This window comes from Panthera tigris, chromosome D3, assembly GCF_018350195.1.
Source record: "Panthera tigris isolate Pti1 chromosome D3, P.tigris_Pti1_mat1.1, whole genome shotgun sequence".
Taxonomy (NCBI): domain Eukaryota; kingdom Metazoa; phylum Chordata; class Mammalia; order Carnivora; family Felidae; genus Panthera; species Panthera tigris.
The window spans coordinates 89461896-89481552 of NC_056671.1; the positions used below are offsets into that span (position 1 = coordinate 89461896).

General features: G+C 50.7%; 1 protein-coding gene across 2 annotated transcripts in view; it reads left to right on the forward strand.

The window, feature by feature from the left end:
• The first annotated feature begins 5071 nt into the window (after positions 1 to 5071).
• Positions 5072 to 19657, forward strand: part of CNDP1 (carnosine dipeptidase 1) — a 30915-nt gene continuing 16329 nt past the window's right edge. Inside the window, exons 1-5 of one of the 2 annotated variants that reach the window (XM_007084737.3) lie at positions 5072 to 6035; positions 9391 to 9516; positions 12796 to 12945; positions 13668 to 13830; positions 14521 to 14609. In XM_007084737.3, coding sequence (XP_007084799.2) covers positions 9433 to 9516; positions 12796 to 12945; positions 13668 to 13830; positions 14521 to 14609 — 486 coding nt within the window. In that variant the 5' untranslated portion in view covers positions 5072 to 6035; positions 9391 to 9432. The remainder of the gene's footprint in view (positions 6036 to 9390; positions 9517 to 12795; positions 12946 to 13667; positions 13831 to 14520; positions 14610 to 19657) is intronic. The other variant, XM_015538715.2, reaches the window with a different exon arrangement.

Sequence of the window (19657 nt, forward strand, 5' to 3'; positions counted from 1 at the left end):
AAAAAACCCTTGTAATCAATTCATTTAATTTTAGCCAGTTTCCACACAACATAAGATTTTCTCTGTTACTCTCTTTTTCCCCCAGCTTTTGATACGTGTTTTCTTTTTATGTATTATTCTCCTGTGTTCTTTTTAAACATTTTTATTTATTTTTGAGAGACAGAGAGAGACAGAGCCAAGCGGGGTAGGGGTAGAAAGAGGGGGAGACACAGAATCCAAAGCAGGATCCAGGCTCTGAGCTGTCAGCACAGAGCCCGACGCGGGGCTTGAACCCACAAACCGTGAGATCATGACCTGAGCTGAAGTCGGATGCTTAACCAACTGAGCCACCCACGTGCCCAATTCTCCTGTTCTTTACATTTTGAAATAGCTTTTAGATAACCCCTAAACTAGGACAAAATTACTCTTTTCTTTTAATAAGGGCACATTTTCATTCGTTAAATACATTTTCTTACCCAAAACACGTAATACTTTCCTGTGTACTTTATGTACGGAGTTTATTTCTTTACCCTCATTATTCTTAGTTTCCCTTACCTACGTAGATTAGAACCTTTAAGCCTTGTAACTTTAATATCTAGGGAACACCAGGAAGTAAGCAGTTGTGAACTAGTTGTTACACATACATTCTGCAGTAGATTAACAACTTTGTGAAGACACCACTTCATAATTTCTACAGGCATATGCTCCCTCATAGTACAGGTTCCTTCCCAAATGTAGAACATATTTGCCAACAGACTCACACATCTTTTGTCTCTTTTGTCTGTAATAAGAAGCCAAAATAGATAAATTTATGTTTATAAGTGTTTCAGTATTCTATCTTAGAAATGGTCTGGATATTTAATGAATATCCATCATTTAACTTAGTATAACTTTAAGGTTTCCAGTTTCCAAAAAGATTTTGGAAACTTTGTAACCAGTCATATTTTATAAAACCTAGGCACTGTTTGGGTCGCAGTGCGAGGACAGTGGAGGGGGGTGGGGGGAGGGTGGACCGGTCGGACACTGTAGGGGCGCCTGCCCCGAGCTCCTGCCTGGGGGGGCCTGCTGGGGGCTTGCTTCTGGGGTAGAGCCTGAGCCCCCACCAGCTGTTCTAGTTCAGTCTCACTAATTCTGGGGAGGAGGCAGTGAAGGACAGGGACAGTCCCATTCCACCTCTCCAGCTCTGTGCACAGGACAGTAGGTAATTCCTACACTGCCGGGTGCAAGGGCCTCCTGTCCCCAGAGCACCTCTCCCTGCCACCCTGTAAGTCCTCAAGTGTCCTGTGTGTCAACTGCACTTTCAAGTGATTACAATCCTTCCCGTTCAGAAGAGTTCTGGTTGGAACAGAGGCGCCTTTTGGAATATGCGTGGCCCTGAAAAGGACCACATTGGGCTTTGGCAGCCACGGGCACATAAAGCTGGGGGTGCTGGTCCCTGTGTCCCCCTGAAGGAATGGGAGGCAGAGCACCCTGAGGAAGTGGGGAGCTTGTGAAAGAGAAGTAAGGGGGAGTGCACACGTTGGGGGGGAGGCTGCACAGGTGGAGGGAGGTGGGGGGTGCACCCAGGTGGAGGGGGGAAGTTCGCACAGGGTGGGGGGGGGGAGTGCACACAGATGGGGGGAGTGTGCACAGCTCGGGGGGAGTGAGCACGGGTGCGAGGGGTGCACACAGTCGGGGGAGTGACACAGGTGGAGGATGGGAGCGTACAAAGGTGCGGGGGGGGGGAGTGCACGCAGGTGGGGGAAGGACACGGGGGTGTACATGGGTGGTGGGGAGTGAGCACGGGTTGGGGGAGTGAGCACGGGTGTGGGGGGAGTGCACACAGGCGGAGCTTCCAAAGACAGTGAGGAGCTCCTTGAGTCGGCCGTACTAACAGACTCCAGCTTTACAGTTTACATCTTGTTGCCTGACTACACCCCTTGTGCTGCAGCCACCGGCCTCTGCAGGAGCTCTGGCCTGTGGCAATGACGGAGCCCAAAGCCCCTACTGACACTGCACCTTGATTTATGTCCCGAGCTCACGGTGCTGGGCCCACAGTTATTAATGTATCCCGTGTACTGGGCTTGGAGGCTGAGGGTAGGTAGGATATGGATGTTCATGCCTTTTAAGGCGCAGTGATCAGAGCACAGGGCTTTTCAGGGAGCTTTCTCTCCACGTTAACCCCGCCCTCCCCGGATTTGGGAAAGTTTCTGGTGAGTCTGCGGGGGGACACGCTGCATGTGAGGCTGGCATGGGGCCAGGCTGGGGAGATCTTCCTTCCGGGACGTGAAATCACTTAGGGACTTCTGATCAAGATTCATTATGAGTTCATTTTTCCTGTTTTTTTTTTTTTTAATGTTTATTTATTCTTGAGAGAGAGAGAGAGAGAGACAGAGTGTGCGCAGGGGAGGGGCAGAGAGAGAGGCAGACACAGAATCCAAAGCAGGCTCCATGCTCTGAGCCGTCGGCACAGAGCCCGAAGCGGGGCTCGAAGTCACGAACCTGTGAGACCATGACCTGAGCTGAAGTCAGATGCTGAACTGACTGAATCATGCAGGTTCCCCTCACTTTTTAAGCTCTCCCGTCCACTTCAAATACCCCAATTATATGTGCTTTAAAATTTAATTAATAGACTCAGAAATGTAATAAATATCCCTACTGAACAAAAACAAAACAAAACTTATAGTGGGGAGCAGGGGCTGAAGCTGCTGCTTTGCTGGACTCTGGGTCCCAAACAGGCTGCGGCATCTAGAAATGAGACTCCCGGGGAGTGACAGGGGCCCGAAGTGCCCAGGCACAGAGGGCAACCGGAGCCGGTGTCGTTGCAGAAGTCGAGGGACCGGCTGGGTGTCCCTGCTGGTGGCACACCCCAGCCCCACTGCACCCTGTCTGGGAATGCCGAGCCACCCCCGTAAGAGCTGGTCCTGGACCAGGCATCCCGAGCACCATGTGGGGGCCACCACAGCATCCCTAGGCAGAAATACTACAGAGAAGGAGGACGAAACAGCTGCCACTCAAGGCGAGCCTGCAGGTGAAAAGTCCTCAAGTGGCTAAGACTCATAATAAGAAAGATAGCCCACAGAATCTATTGGGAAGTGAGTTTATATCCTCAGAAATGGAAATAGTAGAACATGTTTAAAATGGATACAAACGATGTGTGTTTAAATTCTTCAAGAAATCAATGATCTCATGTGGGAGGGACCTAGGAGTCAAGAACAGATGGAGAGGAAGGAAGCACAACCTATTGGAGGTCCTGAAAATGAAAACTCGTCCCTGGAAAAACTCAGTGGTTCACGAAGTGCATAAAGGGCCACAAAGAGGGAACCAGTCACCTGGAAAGCATGGCAGGGCTTTGCCCAAGAAGCTGAGCCAAGAGAAAAGAAGTAAAGAAGAAAAAAGAAAAGCTGAGAGAGCTTTTGGATGTACGACAGAGTGAAAGACTCCAACGCTAGTCCTTCTAGAAAAAGAATAACGGGAACGGCGGAGATGCGGAATCGGGGGGGAGAGAAGAAGGGCTGAGTCTCCAGCTAAGGACGCCGAAGACTGAGCAGGTGAAGCCGAGGACTCTGAGGAAGAAGAGAAAACCTGAAATCCTTTAGGACGAAGGGGTGCGGACCATGGGCATCTGCGTCGTGGGGTACCGGCTGTGGACGTGGAGGGGGCGGGAGCAGCTGGCGTCCTGCAGGGGGACAACTGGGGGTTGCCCGGCCGTGGATGATGGAGGGAGGCCAGGAGGACCTGACACAGAGCGAGGAACAAATCCAGTTGTGGGTCTTCAGGAAACCCTGCAGATGCTTGGGATGGCTGGGAGGGAACGCAGTCTGCCCAGATTTACCTTTGGCTTTCTCCCTTATTCATGTTATAGCTGAAATGGTTTTATCAGTGGACAAAGTTCGTTTTTTCTACACAGTGTGGAACCAGAAGCAGTGGCGTCCGTGAAGATCAGTCGACCTTCAGGACTCTGCATTGAATCAGTCCCTAACTATGGCTTGGGGTCTTAATCTGTGACAGGCACTGAGGGAGGTGGAGATCAGGGAGACAAAAGTCCTAGGCCTCATACAACTTAAGTTCTAGAAAGTCAGGCAGATAATTATTAAGCAAATGTATAGAATATTGGGTAATGATAAGAAAATAAAGAGCGGGTGCACAGGGGCAAAATTCACATCCACCCAGAACCTCCGAATGTGACCTTATTTGTAAGTAGGGTCTTTGCAGATGTAATTGGTTAAAATGAAGTCATACTGGAGTGGGTGTCCCCTGAAGCCACTGCCTAGTGTCCCTCTGAAGAGAGAGAGGGCGGGGGCCCGGTGAAGCCGGAGGCCGAGGTTGAAGGGTGCAGCTGGGAGCCAGGGACCCCCGAGACGGCCGGCCACAGGCTTGAGGAACTGTGAGACCATCAGCTTCTGGGGCCCTTTGCTCTTGCAGCCCCAGGACGCTAATACTGGGGATGGGTCCACCCCTGCCCTCCCCTGGGACTGCCCTGTGCCTGAACTTGCATTTGTTGAACTTTCTGTTCACATCCAAAGAGCCGCCCGCAGGACTATTCCAGGAGGCAGCCACGCCTGGAATCCGCCCTTCCCTTTATGCCCCGACTTGCTTCCCAGTCTTGAAGGACAAGGAAAGCCCCATGCTTTGAAGGCACACCAAGTTTTCTGTGAGTTGAAGGTACGCGATTACAGGTTTCTAGACCAAGAAAGAAAAAATGCCGGCTGAACCGCACGGGGCTCCTCTCCTGACTCCCGGAGCACCTCTGTCCTCCCCCGTGAGCCCAGCTGCTGGGCTCGGCCTGGGTCTCCCCGGCTCCCAGTGCGCACGTCGTGCCCTCTGTGGCTTCTGGGTGTTTCCCTTCCGCCGCCGAACCCCGATCTCATCTGTTGTTCCCGAGATCGTTCAGTCACTCCTGCAGGCGGTTTAGACTTCTCCTGTGAAAACTCTTAGAAAAAGTCAATCAAATGAGATTTAAGGAAGGAAAAGGAGGCGGTGGCTCTGGTCTAACCACAGCCAGGACGTCTTAGGATACTCAGTTGGCCAGGGCTGGGCACACCAGCGTTGACAGTTTGGGAGTCACACCCTTACCCCTCGAGTTGAAGGCCATGGCCTGGCGTAGGTGTGGAGTCGGAGACAAGTTCTTGTCTGGGAGAAGCCACTCTGCAGCTCCATACGGTGCAGAGTCACCGCACCGTGACTTCCGTCGTGGGACTTCCACGGGTACCTGCCTGTGGGAGAAACAGCCTCACCGTCTCTGTCCGCGGCGTCTGCCCTCGTGCTGTAAATGGCTGGCGTGTCTGCAGGTGTCGGCGGGCTTCTGGAAGCCGCGCAGAGCGGGCCTTCCTTCTGGCTGGTGCTTGGAGAGGCCCAGATCCCTGGCCAGCCTGGAGGGAATAAGAAGGGTGACAAGAGTCCTGTCTGAAGTGACATCACAGGCGGGCGATGCCTGCTTTCTCCTTCCCTGCGGCCCACGTGGGGCGAAGACGGGAGGGAAGGAGAAAACACGCGCCCTTGATGTCGGGAGCTCGGTTATCGGACAGGCTGTCTGCCATCCAGGAGGGAGCACTGTGCACAGAGCCTTGGGGCCGAAGAGGGCTGGATGCTGTGTACAGGAGCTCAGGCCTCCTGAGAGCACGGGGTCAGGGGCCCGCTTCCTGTTTGTCTCTGAGCCCTTGCTGTCTGCGATTACGCAGCTCCCCCTCGGGCGGTCTCTGGCCGAGGAACCCCTGTTCTTGGGACTTGCTGGGGAGTTCTGCTCCTTGAAACCAATTCCTTCCTCTTGGAGGGCCTCCAGGCTGCCCTCTGAAGGCCACGCCCCCTTCCAGCTCATTCTTCAAGGGACAATTGCTGTCAGAGTTAGTTAATCTCTGCCGGGATCACTTGGCTCAGTTCAATGCCGGCAGCGGCAGAAAAACCTGGGTTTTTGGTGTTTTTTTTTTTTTGGTGTGGGGGTTTATTTTTAATCCTGTCATGGTAAGACAAACTAGGTGAATAAAGCCTTCTTTTCTGTGTTGTAACAAATCCATCCAAGCAGACCCGGGGCAGAGGCAGGCCCTGTAGAGCAATCGCGCGGGACGCCAGGAGACGTGGTGAGTAGAGTGCGTGTGTGCACGTTGGCCCCGCACTGAAGTTGCTCACAAGGGGAAGTAGGCCCTGCTGATGGGCCTTTGTGTCGTGGGAGGAAGCAAGCTTGGCCCAGGCTCTGTGGGCGGCAACAGTTTCCTTTTCTATCGTTTATTCTGTTCAACAGTCAGAATCAAACAAGGACAGCAAATGGGGAGGGGGTGGGTTTTATCCACATCCGCCCCCTCCCCAGCCCCCTCTCAGGGCTCCTGCTGCTTTTGAGGCAGGTGGGGGGGAGGGCCCTTGGTGAAGGCAGCCCTCGGCGATTTCCAGGCTGCCGTCGGCTAAGCGCACGATGACCCGGCTTTGTCCACTTGTTGGCGGAGCTGAGAGAGAGGAGAGTAGAAACAGGCCTGCGTCCTGTCCGGTGGGAAGCCAGGCCACAGCCTGGGAGGGGAGACATTCAGGAGGTGGGGCTGGATTGGGGCTGGGGGTGGTTACACCACAGACATGGGCATGACTTTGAGAAGTCTTAAAGGTAAAGTGTTTAAAAATAAGAGCACCGGGGTACTTGGAAATTTGTTCTAAGTCAAGGAACAACTAGCTGGAATCAGCAAGCAAGGCTTCCTCTGTGACCGGCCCCCGCAGCCCAGGGCTGGGCTACCTGCTCCCTGAAAGAAAACACCCCAGGGCTTTCCCAGCTCTACCCCCGACCCCATTCTTCAACTTCTCCTTCTCTAGCAACTTTTTTCCTTCTGCCAAGGCCAAAGTCAGGAATAGCCTTTCTAAATCTCCAGAATTTTGTTGGGTGATTAGTTCAAGGTCAAACTTGACTATAACACAGGGAAGCAAACAGATAAAGGAACGTGAGAGACTCCAGAGAGGAGCAGAGGTACAGCCTGGGGTCGGCCCCAGATCTTAAAGGCAGGGTTGGTGCCCCGAGCCACTCCGTGGGCCTGATAGCAAAGGACAGCAGCGCTCCATGTGCTCCGCGGGGAGGGGGAGTGAAAGTGAAGTGGTGTAGACCCCTGTTGTCCGGGCCACATCACCAGGAGCGGTCTTTTGGGAAGGTCAGTCCTTGGCATACGGCTCCCATTGGGAAGGGGGTAGTTCCCCCTGGAAATGGAGATGTTCTCAGGCCTTACGGTCACAGTTCTCCCTCTTTGCCTGTGGCTCCCTTTTCTTCTTCAAAAATCCCTTTTTGTTTTTCATCAGAGAGGAGCATCGGATAATTTTTAATGGAAATTGAGTGGATAATAAAAGCTCAAATATTGGTTTAGGTGGAAAAAATAGCCTACTCCATTTCAAAGGGCTTTTCCTGGGTGCTCAGAGCTCCATCTTCCTGCCACTGTGGGTCTCAAGGAGTCCCTTCCTCCTGATTTATTTGCACCCTTCAGCTTTTGGCTCTGCCCCACAAGAGCCTAGCTGGATCCAGCTGTGTTCCCACCAGAATAGGAGGCAAAGGGAGCCCATGAACGGCCCACTGGCGCCACCTACTGGACAAAGTTCTTAATCCGTTCTTGACCGAGGACGGCTCACTGTCCCCTTGTTACCCACTACCTTGCTTCCTTTATGGACAATTCTCCTACTCAGTGGTATGCTGAATGAGTGCTTATACTTGTTGTTTCTACAACAGCTGTACTGTTTTGCACTATAACTTAATATCTTGCAATTCGCCCATTTAAATGGTGCAGTTACGTGGCTTTAGTATATTGACTTGTGCAGTCATTGTCACAATCCCAGAACCTGTTGTCATCACCCCAACAGAACCCTGCCCGTGAGCAGTCACTTCCCATCTCCCCTCATCCCCCCAGCCCTAGGCAGCCGGCAACGTGCTTTCTGTCTCAGGATTTGCCTATTCTGGACAATCTGTAGCGTTTTGCGTCTGGTTTCACCTAGCAAGGTGTTAAAGGCTCGTTCCTGTAGTAGCAGGTATCAGTACTCCATTTGTTTTTAGGGCTGAGCAACATATCTTGTCTGTATCACCCATCGATGGCCATTGGGATTATCTCCACCTTTCGGCTGTTACGGATAATGTTGCTATAAATGGTCATGTACGGGTTTTTGTGTGGACGTGTATTTTCATCTCTCCTGAGTGTATACCTAGGAGTGCAATTGCTGGGTCATATGGCAACTGTTTAATCATCTGAGGGCCTGCCAGACTGCTTTCCACAGCAGCTGCCTCATTTTACGCCCCCACCGGCAGCACATGAAGGGTCTGGTTTCTTCACATTCTCCCCAACGCTTGTCATCATCTGACTTCTTGGGTTTAACCATCCTTGTGGGTGTGAATTGTGTTGCTATGGTTTGATTTGATTTTCATTTCCCCGATGGCTAATGATGGTGAGCATCTTTTCATGTGCTTGTTGGCCATTTGTGTATTTTCCTTGGAGAAATGTTTATTCAGATTCTTTGCCCATTTGTAAACCGGGTTAATCTGTATTTTATTACTGAGTTGTAGTTTCTTATATCGTAGACACAAGTCCTCACCTTGGCTGTGCTGGTGCCTGGAACCGTAGGCCGAGGATCTATTGTAAAAATGTACAAAAGTCCAGAAGGAAGAGCTGGTTTGGAAGAAGATGATTAGTTTAGTTCTGACCTGGTAGTCCTACCCTCATCCAGACCAGTTTTTCTGCTCTGTGCCCAGCCTGGAGCCCACCATCCGGGTGGAGGGACGGCTGCGGAGGGAGGAGGGGGGAGACTGGGGTCTCTAGCAGGTCCCACATTTACAGGCAAGGGAAGGAGGGACCCCTCATGGCTGGAAACAGAGAGGCCAGAGCAGTTCGCGGGGAAGACAAGAGATAGGGCCGGGGGGGCCTCCCAGGTGGAGGGTGGGGCTGACGGTGTCTAAGTGACGGCCAGGCCTTCGATGTCCTTACCGCATGGCTTGTAAGTTTCTTTTTAAGGGACTCTAACCTCAGGAGCGGATGGAAGGAACCCACAATGCCACACAGGATTTTAAAGAGTCCTTACAAAATTTTTTTTTTTCTAATAAACTGGTTGATCACACAAAAATGTTTTGGTTTTTTTTTAAACTGAGTCACACTTCTCTCTCACACAAACACTGCCCTTGGCTGCTGCCTGGGATGCGGAGCACTGGCTTGCCTTCACGGGAAGAGGGCCAACAGGGAAGACGGCATGTTACCGAACGTGTTCACTTGGTTTCTGTCTTATTAAAATTCTTCAGCGTTGAAAATGAAGTGATTTGGTGAAGATACAGCAAAAACTCTTCTTTCCTGTTCTACTACCTTTTGTTATTTTAGTCCAAATGACCGGGAGTAGCTGTGTTGGATAACATAAGCTTTCTTGAAGTATTTGAAAGGTCGAAGGTTCAAAATCTGGTATTTATCTTTGATGTCCCTCCCCTGTCGCCCGCTGCAGGTGACCTCTCTCCTGGCTTACCTGCTGCTGCTCGAGGGAGGCATGTTCTCTCCGTCCCCACCACCCTCCGGGCTGTTGGAGAGGGTCTTCCAGTTCATCGATCTCCACCAGAATGAGTTTGTACAGGTAGGAGGAACCACACACACGAGACGCTTAAATGGCATACCCTTTGGGTATCTGGGTGAGTGCTTATTTGCTGGGAGGTGTGGAATTTTCTTTTTTTTTTTTTTTTTTGCCTGGCAACTTAATTCCATTTGAAATGCCCTTGAGTCTTCACTGAATTAAACTAAGAAATATTTGTGGGGCGCCTGCATGGCCCCGTTGGGTAATCATCCAACTTTGGCTCAGGTCACGACCTCACGGTCTGTGGGTCTGAGCCCCGTGTCGGGCTCTCCGCTGTCAGCGCGGAGCCTGGAGTCGGCTTCAGATCCTCTGTCCCCTCCCTCTCTGCCCCTTCCCAGCTCGTGCTATCTCTCTCTCTCACGGCTGTCCGCGTAGTGCTGACACCTGCTGAGCCCACGCTGACCCTGGACCGTCACCAGAGTGCCCATTCCTCCCTTACTGGGGCCCTTGCTGAGGTCCCTCCTCCTGCAGAGCCTGCCTGAGACTCATCCCCCCGTGACGCCATGCCAGGGTAATACCACCTGGCTGCAGCAAGCTTTAGGTCCAGAGTTCTGCCGAGGTCAATGTCAAAGCTGTTTTGTAGACCTTGTGCAATGTGCACTTTATCTCCTCCCTTAGAATCCTCTGCTCCATTCCTAACCCAGTGCACGTGGTGCAGGGCATACATCTCGCGGAGAAGAGATGGAGTGGGAGGGGTGGAGAAAGGGGAGAGGGGGCCTGGGAGCAGAGAGGGTGGGGGCAGGCAAGGGCTGTAGCCACTGTCTCCCTGAAAGTCCCCTCCTCCTCCGCTGGCCCTCTGGCCCCTTGACGCGTGACAGCGTCCACCACGGCCCTGGAACTCTGTGACATCTCACGGGACTTTGTACCCGAGCCCGCACGCCATGTCTGACACACGATTCACGTTCAGTGTACGTATGCTGGATCCACCAGCGGCGTTGGCCATATTCATGGGCGGACAGATGGGAAAAGCTCGTGTCTCGTGCCGACACGAAGGCTGAATGGCCAGGCTGCTGGCCCTACACTTGACCTTCATGGAATCCTTCCTCATACTCGTGTGTGTCTTTACTTCACATGAGGCCTCTTGGGTGTTTGAAACCCAACTGGGGACTCCGGTGTCGTTTGGAATTAACGGGGGGCAATGTGTGGTGGTTGACTTGGGTGTTTCAGCCCAAACTCTCCTTTCTGCAGCCTCCTCACACGTTCCCAGTCTGTCGCCTTTAGGGATTACTTGGCGGCCTCTGGTCTATAAATGTCAGTTTAAGAGTGCAAAACACGATATTCCTTCAGGTCCAGTTAATGTCTTCATACTAAAAATAAAAGTGCCACAACCGGGAAAGAGATCAAACTAAAATAAGGTGGGGAGTCCAAGAGCAGTCACCTAAAATACGCGTGGTTTTTGACAAAAACGGTGGCTGTCCCAATATCAGCAGCTCGGGCCCCAAGAGTGGAATGTGATTGATTATTATTTTTTTTAATTTTTAAAAATATTTGTTTATTTTAGAGAGAGATAGAGCATGAGTGGGGGAGGTGCAGAGAGGGAGGGAGACGCCGAATCCGAAGCAGGCTCCAGGCTCCGAGCTGTCAGCACAGAGCCCGACGCGGGGCTCGAACTCACGAGCCGTGAGATCATGACCTGAGCCGAAGTCGGACGCCCGGCTGAGCCACCCAGGCGCCCCTGTGATTGATTATTATTGATAATTCAATACTAGTTGGTATTGATTGGGTGCCTGTTAGGGCCCGGGCGCTGAGATAAGTCATGTGTCGTCATCTTCTCTGATCCTCACGGAAAGGAATGCTTGTTGTCTTTTTGGCTTCCCTCTCTTGTGTGGCCAGATATGTGCGTTTCCCACATGTCAAGCAACTATATAGCTCTCTGGACACCAAGGGCATCCACAGTCCAGCTCCCTCCCGACCCACCTGCCTGGCACGAGCGTCACCCCCCTACCCCCACCGTCGACTGTGGATGCCAGTCACGGGTAGTGAGCCCCCAGTTACCCACAGGTTCCATGCAGCTCCCGTGACTCCCGCTCAGGTCCCGTGGTTTGCTATAACAGCTCCAGAACTGAGGGAGACAGTTACTTACGGTTGCCATATGTTATGTAATAAAGGACATGATAAAGGCTATGTGTGAGCAGCCAGGTGAAGAGGCACAGAGGGCACGGTCTGGAAGCACCTTCTGTCCCCCTGAGGTTGGGGTGCGCCTCGTTCCCGGGCCGCGGATGCAGTCGCCAACCTGGAAGACGTCTGAACCCTGTACTTTCAGGGACGCTTGTAGAGGCTTCTTCACGAAGGCAGGATCGATTGTGAACCAATGTCCAGCCCCTCCCTCCCCAGAGGATGTGGCTGGGGTCGGAAGCCCCAAGCTTCTAAACACAGCGTGGTCTTTCTGGGGACCAGCTCCATCCAGAAGCCCATTAGGACTGCCTCATTAGAACAAAATATGCTCCTGCCTCCCGAGAAATTCCAAGGGGGTTGGGAGCTCTCTTTCAGGAGCCCAGTCTCTGAACAAAATATACTCCTGCACCGTCATCTCATAGGAAATTACCAAGGTTTTAGAGGCTCTGGTCAAGAGCCCAGGACAAAGGTCAAAATATACATTTCTTATTGTGTGATGGTATCACATGCACAACTGCCCGCAGGTGGAGAGCACTGCCCTCCTCATGGGGATGAGGGACATGTGCTGTCCCTCCAGCTCGAATGGGCAGAACCCGGTGCAGGAGGCAAGGCTGTCCGCCTGCGGAGGCCTGAGTTTAGGCCCCGGGATACACTGCCTACTGGGTTCCGGAGGTGCCGGGGGCTGACCACAACACCTATATGCCAAGGGTGGTCAGGGAGCCCTGCAGCCCAGCCGAGGCCACCGTGTACTTGATCAGAGTGAGCAGCGAGGGCCGGGCGCCTCCGGGGCCTTGTGGGAGGCCCGGCGTCCTAGAGCAGAGTCACCAGACAGCTGCTCCAGGCTCTTACTAAACCAGAAGTGGTGGCTCAGGAGCCCTGCCGTGCACCCTGTGGATCCAAGGAGGACAGGCGCAGCTGTCTAGGAAGGCAACCCTGTGCCCAAGCTGTCCTGGCCTGTTTTCCTTACACAGCAAACGTCTCTACCGGCCCGTCTGGCGGTTCATCTTGGGTGTTGCCTGTTTGCCAGCTCAGTGTTCAGGTCAGATGAAGAGTGCTAGAGATTTGGTGTCCCCTACCGCTGAGTGACGTCTCAGTGAGGAGCACCCCACCCAGAGCGGGTGTGGGTGACACTCCCCAGGCAAATCACCTTGTCGCCTTTCCTCACAGATACTTAAGGAGTGGGTGGCCGTAGAGAGTGACTCCGTTCAGCCCGTGCCCCACCTCAGGCAAGAGCTCTTCCGAATGATGGCCCTGGCTGCAGACAAGCTTCGGTGCCTGGGTGCCAGCGTGGACTCCGTGGACACGGGCTTTCAGCAGGTTGGATGGCCCCTCCCCCACCATGAGCGAGGCCACCTCCCTGGGCGTCAGCTATGGCTTCCCGTGGGGGTGGCAAGACTGGAACTGGCTTCGATCCTCCAAAAAAACACCCCTATAATCTTCATGCCCAGTAAAGATGAAGAATTACATCTTGTCCCCGATGAGATGGTGTTACCGATCTCTCGTTGTGTCAGGACTGGGAAGGCCCCCCTCCGTATTCTATTCACATCCTTCACGTGTGGTTCCAGTTACTCCCAAACCGTCCTTTCCCTTACATCCAAATGTACCTTTCTCAAAGGACCCAGTCTTTCATCAGAGTTACGGCTTTTTACTGCATCTCGGTCACAAATGGCAGTCCTCCCTCTAAGTGCCGTTGCACCCGCGTCAGCACTGACGAATCCCTGAATGGTCTGTTTTCCAGAACCATGTCCACTGGATTTAAGCCTTTGGAGTCTGAGTTCATACTGAAGAGCATGTTCGATTCAGATGGCTGTCACCATGCATCTAAAAAAGTATTTTTCATTACGTTTTAGGTTTTAATGAAGTGGCTCATGGTACCCTTTTTTAAATGTAGATAAAGTGATGATCAGAAAAACTGTGTGGGCTCTACAGAAGACCATGGGTAGAAACAAAACAGGACTCCTACTCTCATGTCTGAATTTTCTGGACGAACTAGACATCATTTATTTATTTTTTTTATGTGACCTGTTTTTCTTCTGCAGTTGCCTGACGGTCAGACTCTCCCGATACCCCCCATCATCCTGGCCGAACTGGGAAATGATCCAAAAAAGCCCACCGTGTGCTTCTATGGCCACTTGGACGTGCAGCCTGCTAGACAGGAAGATGGCTGGCTCACAGACCCTTACACGCTGACGGAAGTGGATGGTCAGTGATGCATCAGTGTTGGGTTCTTTGTGGATAAGGGATTGCCTACAAGGCTTGGGGACTAAAGATGTGACTCCTATCCCCTGTCACCGTTAAGGATCAACAAAATGCTGCCAGTCTTATAGTCTACCAGTTGTCCAACAAGGCTGGCTGTTAGTCATTAGTGAAATAAACTACAGCTGTTCGTGTGATGCATGCTCTTGGGCGAGTTAACTCCCAAGATGGGGGTTCTTGGGAGGAAGGTAGTCGTCCGGGTCACACAGTTTCCTTTGTTAAAGTACTGAGTGAAATTATGTTTTTTAAAGAAAAGAAGAAAGGTTAACGGAGATACACACATACCCTGTTTTCATTCTCATGCGAATTATAAACTCTTGAAAGGAGAGGCTGTGTTACATGGCATTCCACAACAGGTCTGCAGGTTCTTTCCAGCAAGCTTGGATAAAATGGCTAATTCCTATTAAGGCCAGAGGGATTTGTATATTGCAAATTAGTTTGTATTATCTGACTAGCTGATGGCCATACTGTTTGTACAGAAGAAATCGGACATGGTGATCTCAAAGCAAGATTTGTGCCTGGAAAAATAGAAAGTACAGTTAAAATGATTACCCATAAAACTACCTTTGTTTTTAACTTGCTCAACTTGGCAGGGACGTCTGTGCCTTTCTCAAAGTCCTTCCCCTATTTTTAAAGGAAAACTTTATGGTCGTGGAGCAACAGACAACAAGGGCCCCGTTTTAGCGTGGATTAATGCTGTGAGCGCCTTCAGAGCCCTGGAAGAAGTAGGTAACCAGCTGTGTTTGGGAGGGGATGTTGTCGGCATTGGTCACTATGATCACGATGATGATGATGACAAGGACGATCATGGCAGTGAAGGTGACAGTGTTGATGATGATGACCATTATGACGATGGTGATGATGACAGTGCAGGTGGTGGTGATGGTGAAGATGGCAATGACGAGGATGGTGATTGGCAACAATGACAATGATGATGACGATGTGGACATTGATGATGACGATGACAGTGATGATGACATGATGATGACAATGACGATGATATGGACATTGATGTTGACAGTGATGACAATGACAATGTCGATGTGGACACTGACAATGACGATGATGATGACAATGATGATGATGTGGAATTGATGACGATGACAGTGATGATGACATGATGATGACAATGACAATGATGTGGACATTGATGATGACGAAGACAGTGATGATGACATGATGATGACAATGACAATGATGTGGAATTGATGATGACGATGACAGTGATGATGACATGATGATGACAATGACAATGATGTGGAATTGATGACGATGACAGTGATGATGACATGATGATGACAATGACAATGATGTGGACATTGATGATGATGATGACAGTGATGATGACATGATGATGACAATGACAATGATGTGGAATTGATGATGACGATGACAGTGATGATGACATGATGATAACAATGACAATGATGTGGACATTGATGACGATGACAGTGATGATGACATGATGATGACAATGACAATGATGTGGACATTGATGTTGACAGTGATGACAATGACGATGTGGACACTGACGATGACGGCGATGATGATGATGACGATGGTGAGGACATAATGATGACAATGACGATCACGATGACGAGGACAAGGGTGATAGTGATGACGAGGGCAATGATGACGACAAGGATGACAAAGATGAGGATGGCGATGACACTAAAGGCAGCGTGCTTTGTGTCACGGTGCTCCGAGCTTAAAATTGCGCTGTGTCCTCTTCTGTTCCCAGCAGTCTCCAGGGGTGTGGGTTACCGTCACACCCACTTCACAGATGAGGAACTTGAGGCCTGGGAAAACAAAGGGACTTTCTGAGGCTGCCCGCTGGTCTGGGGCAGGGGTGGTGCTGATGCTTTGAGCCTGCGCTGTTGACCACAGTTAAAAACAAAACACCAAGCACAGGAGGAGCCTGCACTCGTCTTTTTTATCTTTCTCTTGTCTGGTCTCCTATCTTTATCTTGTCTCTTTTATCTTTATCTTACTTTAGCTTGTCTTTTTTGTCTTCTCCTCCTCCTTAACACAAGATATGGCTTCATTAATAGAGACAGACATGCACTTTAAAGAACGTATTAGCTGCTTTACAGATTATCAAGCTAGAACTCTCTGGTATGTGACATTCTGTCTGAATCCTCAGATCTCTTTCCACTTGTGTGAAAAGTGGTTTCAATAGGTGTCCAAGTCAGGGCATGGAAAGGTAGGAGTGCAGCTCTGAGGAGGGGGACCTCCTCTTTCAGGCCACCGGAGGATGGCATTGGTGGACCCAAGCTTGCATCTAACTGTCTCATGCGATGTTCTTCAGGGGTGGTTTCATCTCACACCACCCTCCTCCTACTAACGAATGTGGTTAGACTCCAAACCGAGGATTCAATCTAGCCGTGTGGCCACGGGCAAGAGAGTTCATCTCTCTGGGCCTCAGATTCTGCTCTGTAAAAATGAGGGCATTGATTTGGGTGGTCAGCTTTCCAACACTGTTTAGTTGATGGCGTATTTCCATTTGGCACCGAGTTAGCCCGTCGAGTTGGTGAGCACGATGGCAGGGAGAGCCTGGCCCTTGGCTCCTAGCCCCTGTCCGTGCTCCCTGTTCTGGGGAAGGCTGGGAAATCCCCGCGCCGAGCCCGTGGCAGCTGCAAGTTCAGGGAATCTTCCCGGAGAGGAGACAGCCCTGGGGCTAGACGTGGTGGGAGGGGCCGTTTCCAATGGAGACGGAAGAGAGGAGAGGAAGGAGGGGAGGCACCACCGTCACACCCCGACTCCTAAGGCACTTCCCAAGGAAAGCCGCCTGCCGGCTTCTCCCTGTGCATGAAGTTCAGAGCACCTGCTGTGCTCCAGACACCCGAGAGGTCCAGGGGCTGCAAATACAGGTCCCCACGGTCCTGGCCTCATTCCCTAGCTCGCACCGGACCTGCTTCATGGCCCTGGGGTCTCTGGGTACAGTGAGATGGCCTCGGAGTTTTAGGAAGTTCTTCAAGGCCCTTTGAGCCAGAGCTTCCCTTCTTCTCAGGACTTACTTATGAGGCGTCCATTGTGGAATATTCCTTGAAGTGCAGTTTGGAATGGGGCGCCTAAGTTAAGTCATAGGGTTGACATTTTGCACCTATCTTGTTCGATGCGGTATTACAAGAAGAAGGAAGCTTGGGTTGGCTCTGTTGGTTCCGGGACATGCACATTTATTACACTCGGTTCCTGTCTGGGCTCCACAAAGCATTAGCTCTGTGCCTCTGGAGTGCAGAAGGATTTTGTGGGACCGAAATGTGTAACCTTTCTACCTTCCTCTCCTCTTGCTCACATGACTTCATTGAATTAACCATTTGAAGGTTGGATATTTAAAAAGGAAATGGGGCCCATCGGGTGACTTCATGGGCAAAAAGGAAGGTGTTACCAGTCACAGAGGAAGCAGACCCTCTGCCCGTCGTCCCCACCCCAGCCCCAGCCAAAGGCTCTGAGAGCAGCACACCCTGTCTAGGACAGAGGAGGCTCGAGGTAGGGGTCCCGCTGTGTGGGTCTCCATCCAGCCTGTTCCAAGGAGACCTGGGGAAGTAGGGGTCTGTGTCCGGGTGCCAGGCAGAGCGAGCCAGCCCACCCTCCTGGATGGCCTCTTCCAAATCCTGTCCGTCAGACCAGGTCCTGACTTTGTCCCATGTTTTCCTAGAGGCAATTTCATCAGCAGCCAGGGCCTTCTCTTTCAGGAGTTCATTTTCTCCTGAGACAGAGCAGAAGAGAGGGATGTAACCACTCTTGACTCCACTGCTTTATCTCACTGAGAAAGACGGGCTTCCTAAGTGAGCCCATTGTTCTGGCTGGGTCCCACTGACCCCCTACAAAGCTGCCTCCCGAGTTGTCATACCTGCTTAAATAAGCCCTGAGTGTTTAACATGATCTTGGTTTCTCTTTCTTTTTCTCTTTCTTTAGTTCTTTCTACATTCTTTCTGTGTCTTCTTCCTTATTTCCTTTCTTCCTTCCCTCCTCCCTCCCTCCTTCTCTCTCTTGTCTCTTTCTTTCTTTCTTTCTTTCTTTCTTTCTTTCTTTCTTTCTCTCTCTCTCTTTCTTCCTTCCTTCCTTCCTTCCTTCCTTCCTTCCTTCCTTCCTTCCAAGGGAGAAAGAAATATTTATAATAAAGTTCCTATATATAAAGGCCAAAGTTTGCTTTGCTTTTTAAATTTCAACTCTGAAATGCACACGATCACAAACAAAACAGAAGAGGGGCGCCTGGGTGGCTCAGTCGGTTGGGCGTCCGACTTCGGCTTGGGTCATGATCTCATGGTTCACAGGTTTGAGCCCCACATCGGGCTCTGTGCTGACAGCTCAGAGCCTGGAGTCTGCTTTGTGGATTCTTTCTCCCTGTCTCTCTGCCCCTGCCCAGATCATACTCTGTCTCTGTCTCTGTCTCTGTCTCTGTCTCTGTCTCTCTCTCAAAAATAAATAAAACATTAAAAAAATTAAAAAACAAAACAAAAACAGAGGAGATGTTCACTGCCCTTGGACAAATCAGTTAATCTCTTGGAGCCTCATTTACCTGACGTGTGAATAGGAATAGTCCCCTCGACCTCAGGAACCTAGAGTGGAGTAGATGAAGTCCCAGGTAGGAGGAGCTCTGAGCCCGGGAGTGTGAGGCCCTTTGCAGTGTGCTTTCTTCCTTGCTGGTGCCCTCCTGTTCTTCTGCCCTCCCGTCCTCTCTCTTGTCTTGCTTATCGAGCGCGCAAATGCACCTCACCTCAGTGGCTAACTTCACCGAGAGGCAGACAACTGTTAACACCCACACCGCATAGGTGGGTGGGTGAGTGGCCGAGGAGTGGAGCAGCTCGTCTCGGGCGCCTTGGGTGTCAGTGACAGAGCGGACAGCTGTGCCGTCTGCCTCCCCCAACACGTAGCAGCTACTGGCTTGTGTTGTGTTAATCACATTTTGCCAGAAAATTCTTAAGCTTTCCAACTACTTCTCAGCAATTGTTTTCTAGTTAAATGTTAATAAAGAGCTTTCAAATATTAATATTTCAGAACTTCAGCTTAACGTCTTAAGACACATAGAAATAAATGTACCCAAGGGATACATTTGAACAAATCGTTATCCCCAAATGCCCTTAACCAACTGAATGACCGAAGGTCACTTAATTTCTAATATATAATCCTCCCCTCATCCTGCCTTTGTTAATCTTTGGTGAGTCAATCCCACTCGTTAAAACTAATTAGTATGTTTGTGCCATCGATTATCTGCATGGAATTACTTCTAGAGTTCTCCTGTGCATGTTTTATGCTCCAGGAAAAGACTTTGACCTCTCCTCTTCATGTGGCTCTCAAAGATATGAAGTTATAAATTATAAAGATACAAAAAGATCAAAACCGAATGGGGGAAAGGCACATTGTAAAAATTTTAAAGGAGCTATTCTGTGCCCTAATATTAGCTAGAGAAAAACCTGAGTTCCATTTTGCTGCAAGATCAAAGCCTTTGAATAAGTTAAAAGGCAGATTGAACTCAAAGCTGAAAAATAACAGATACTTGAAATAAAAATTATCCTGAGGCTTAAACATTAGACAGTCGTTCAAAGGAAGGAGTTCTCATTCATCACGCTCAGAATTACGAGAACAGAAAAAGATTTGTAATCGAGTGACCTTTCTTGAAAGGTTCCTTTTGGGGAGAAGGAGGAAGGTGCCCATCTCTGTGGCGGCCCAGCCGAGCCCTGAAGTGTAGACGTTGCTTTTTCGGTAGGAATTCCTTCCCCGAGTCCTTTGTGGTCCACGCTGAATCGATGGGTCATGCTGGAGGCCGTAC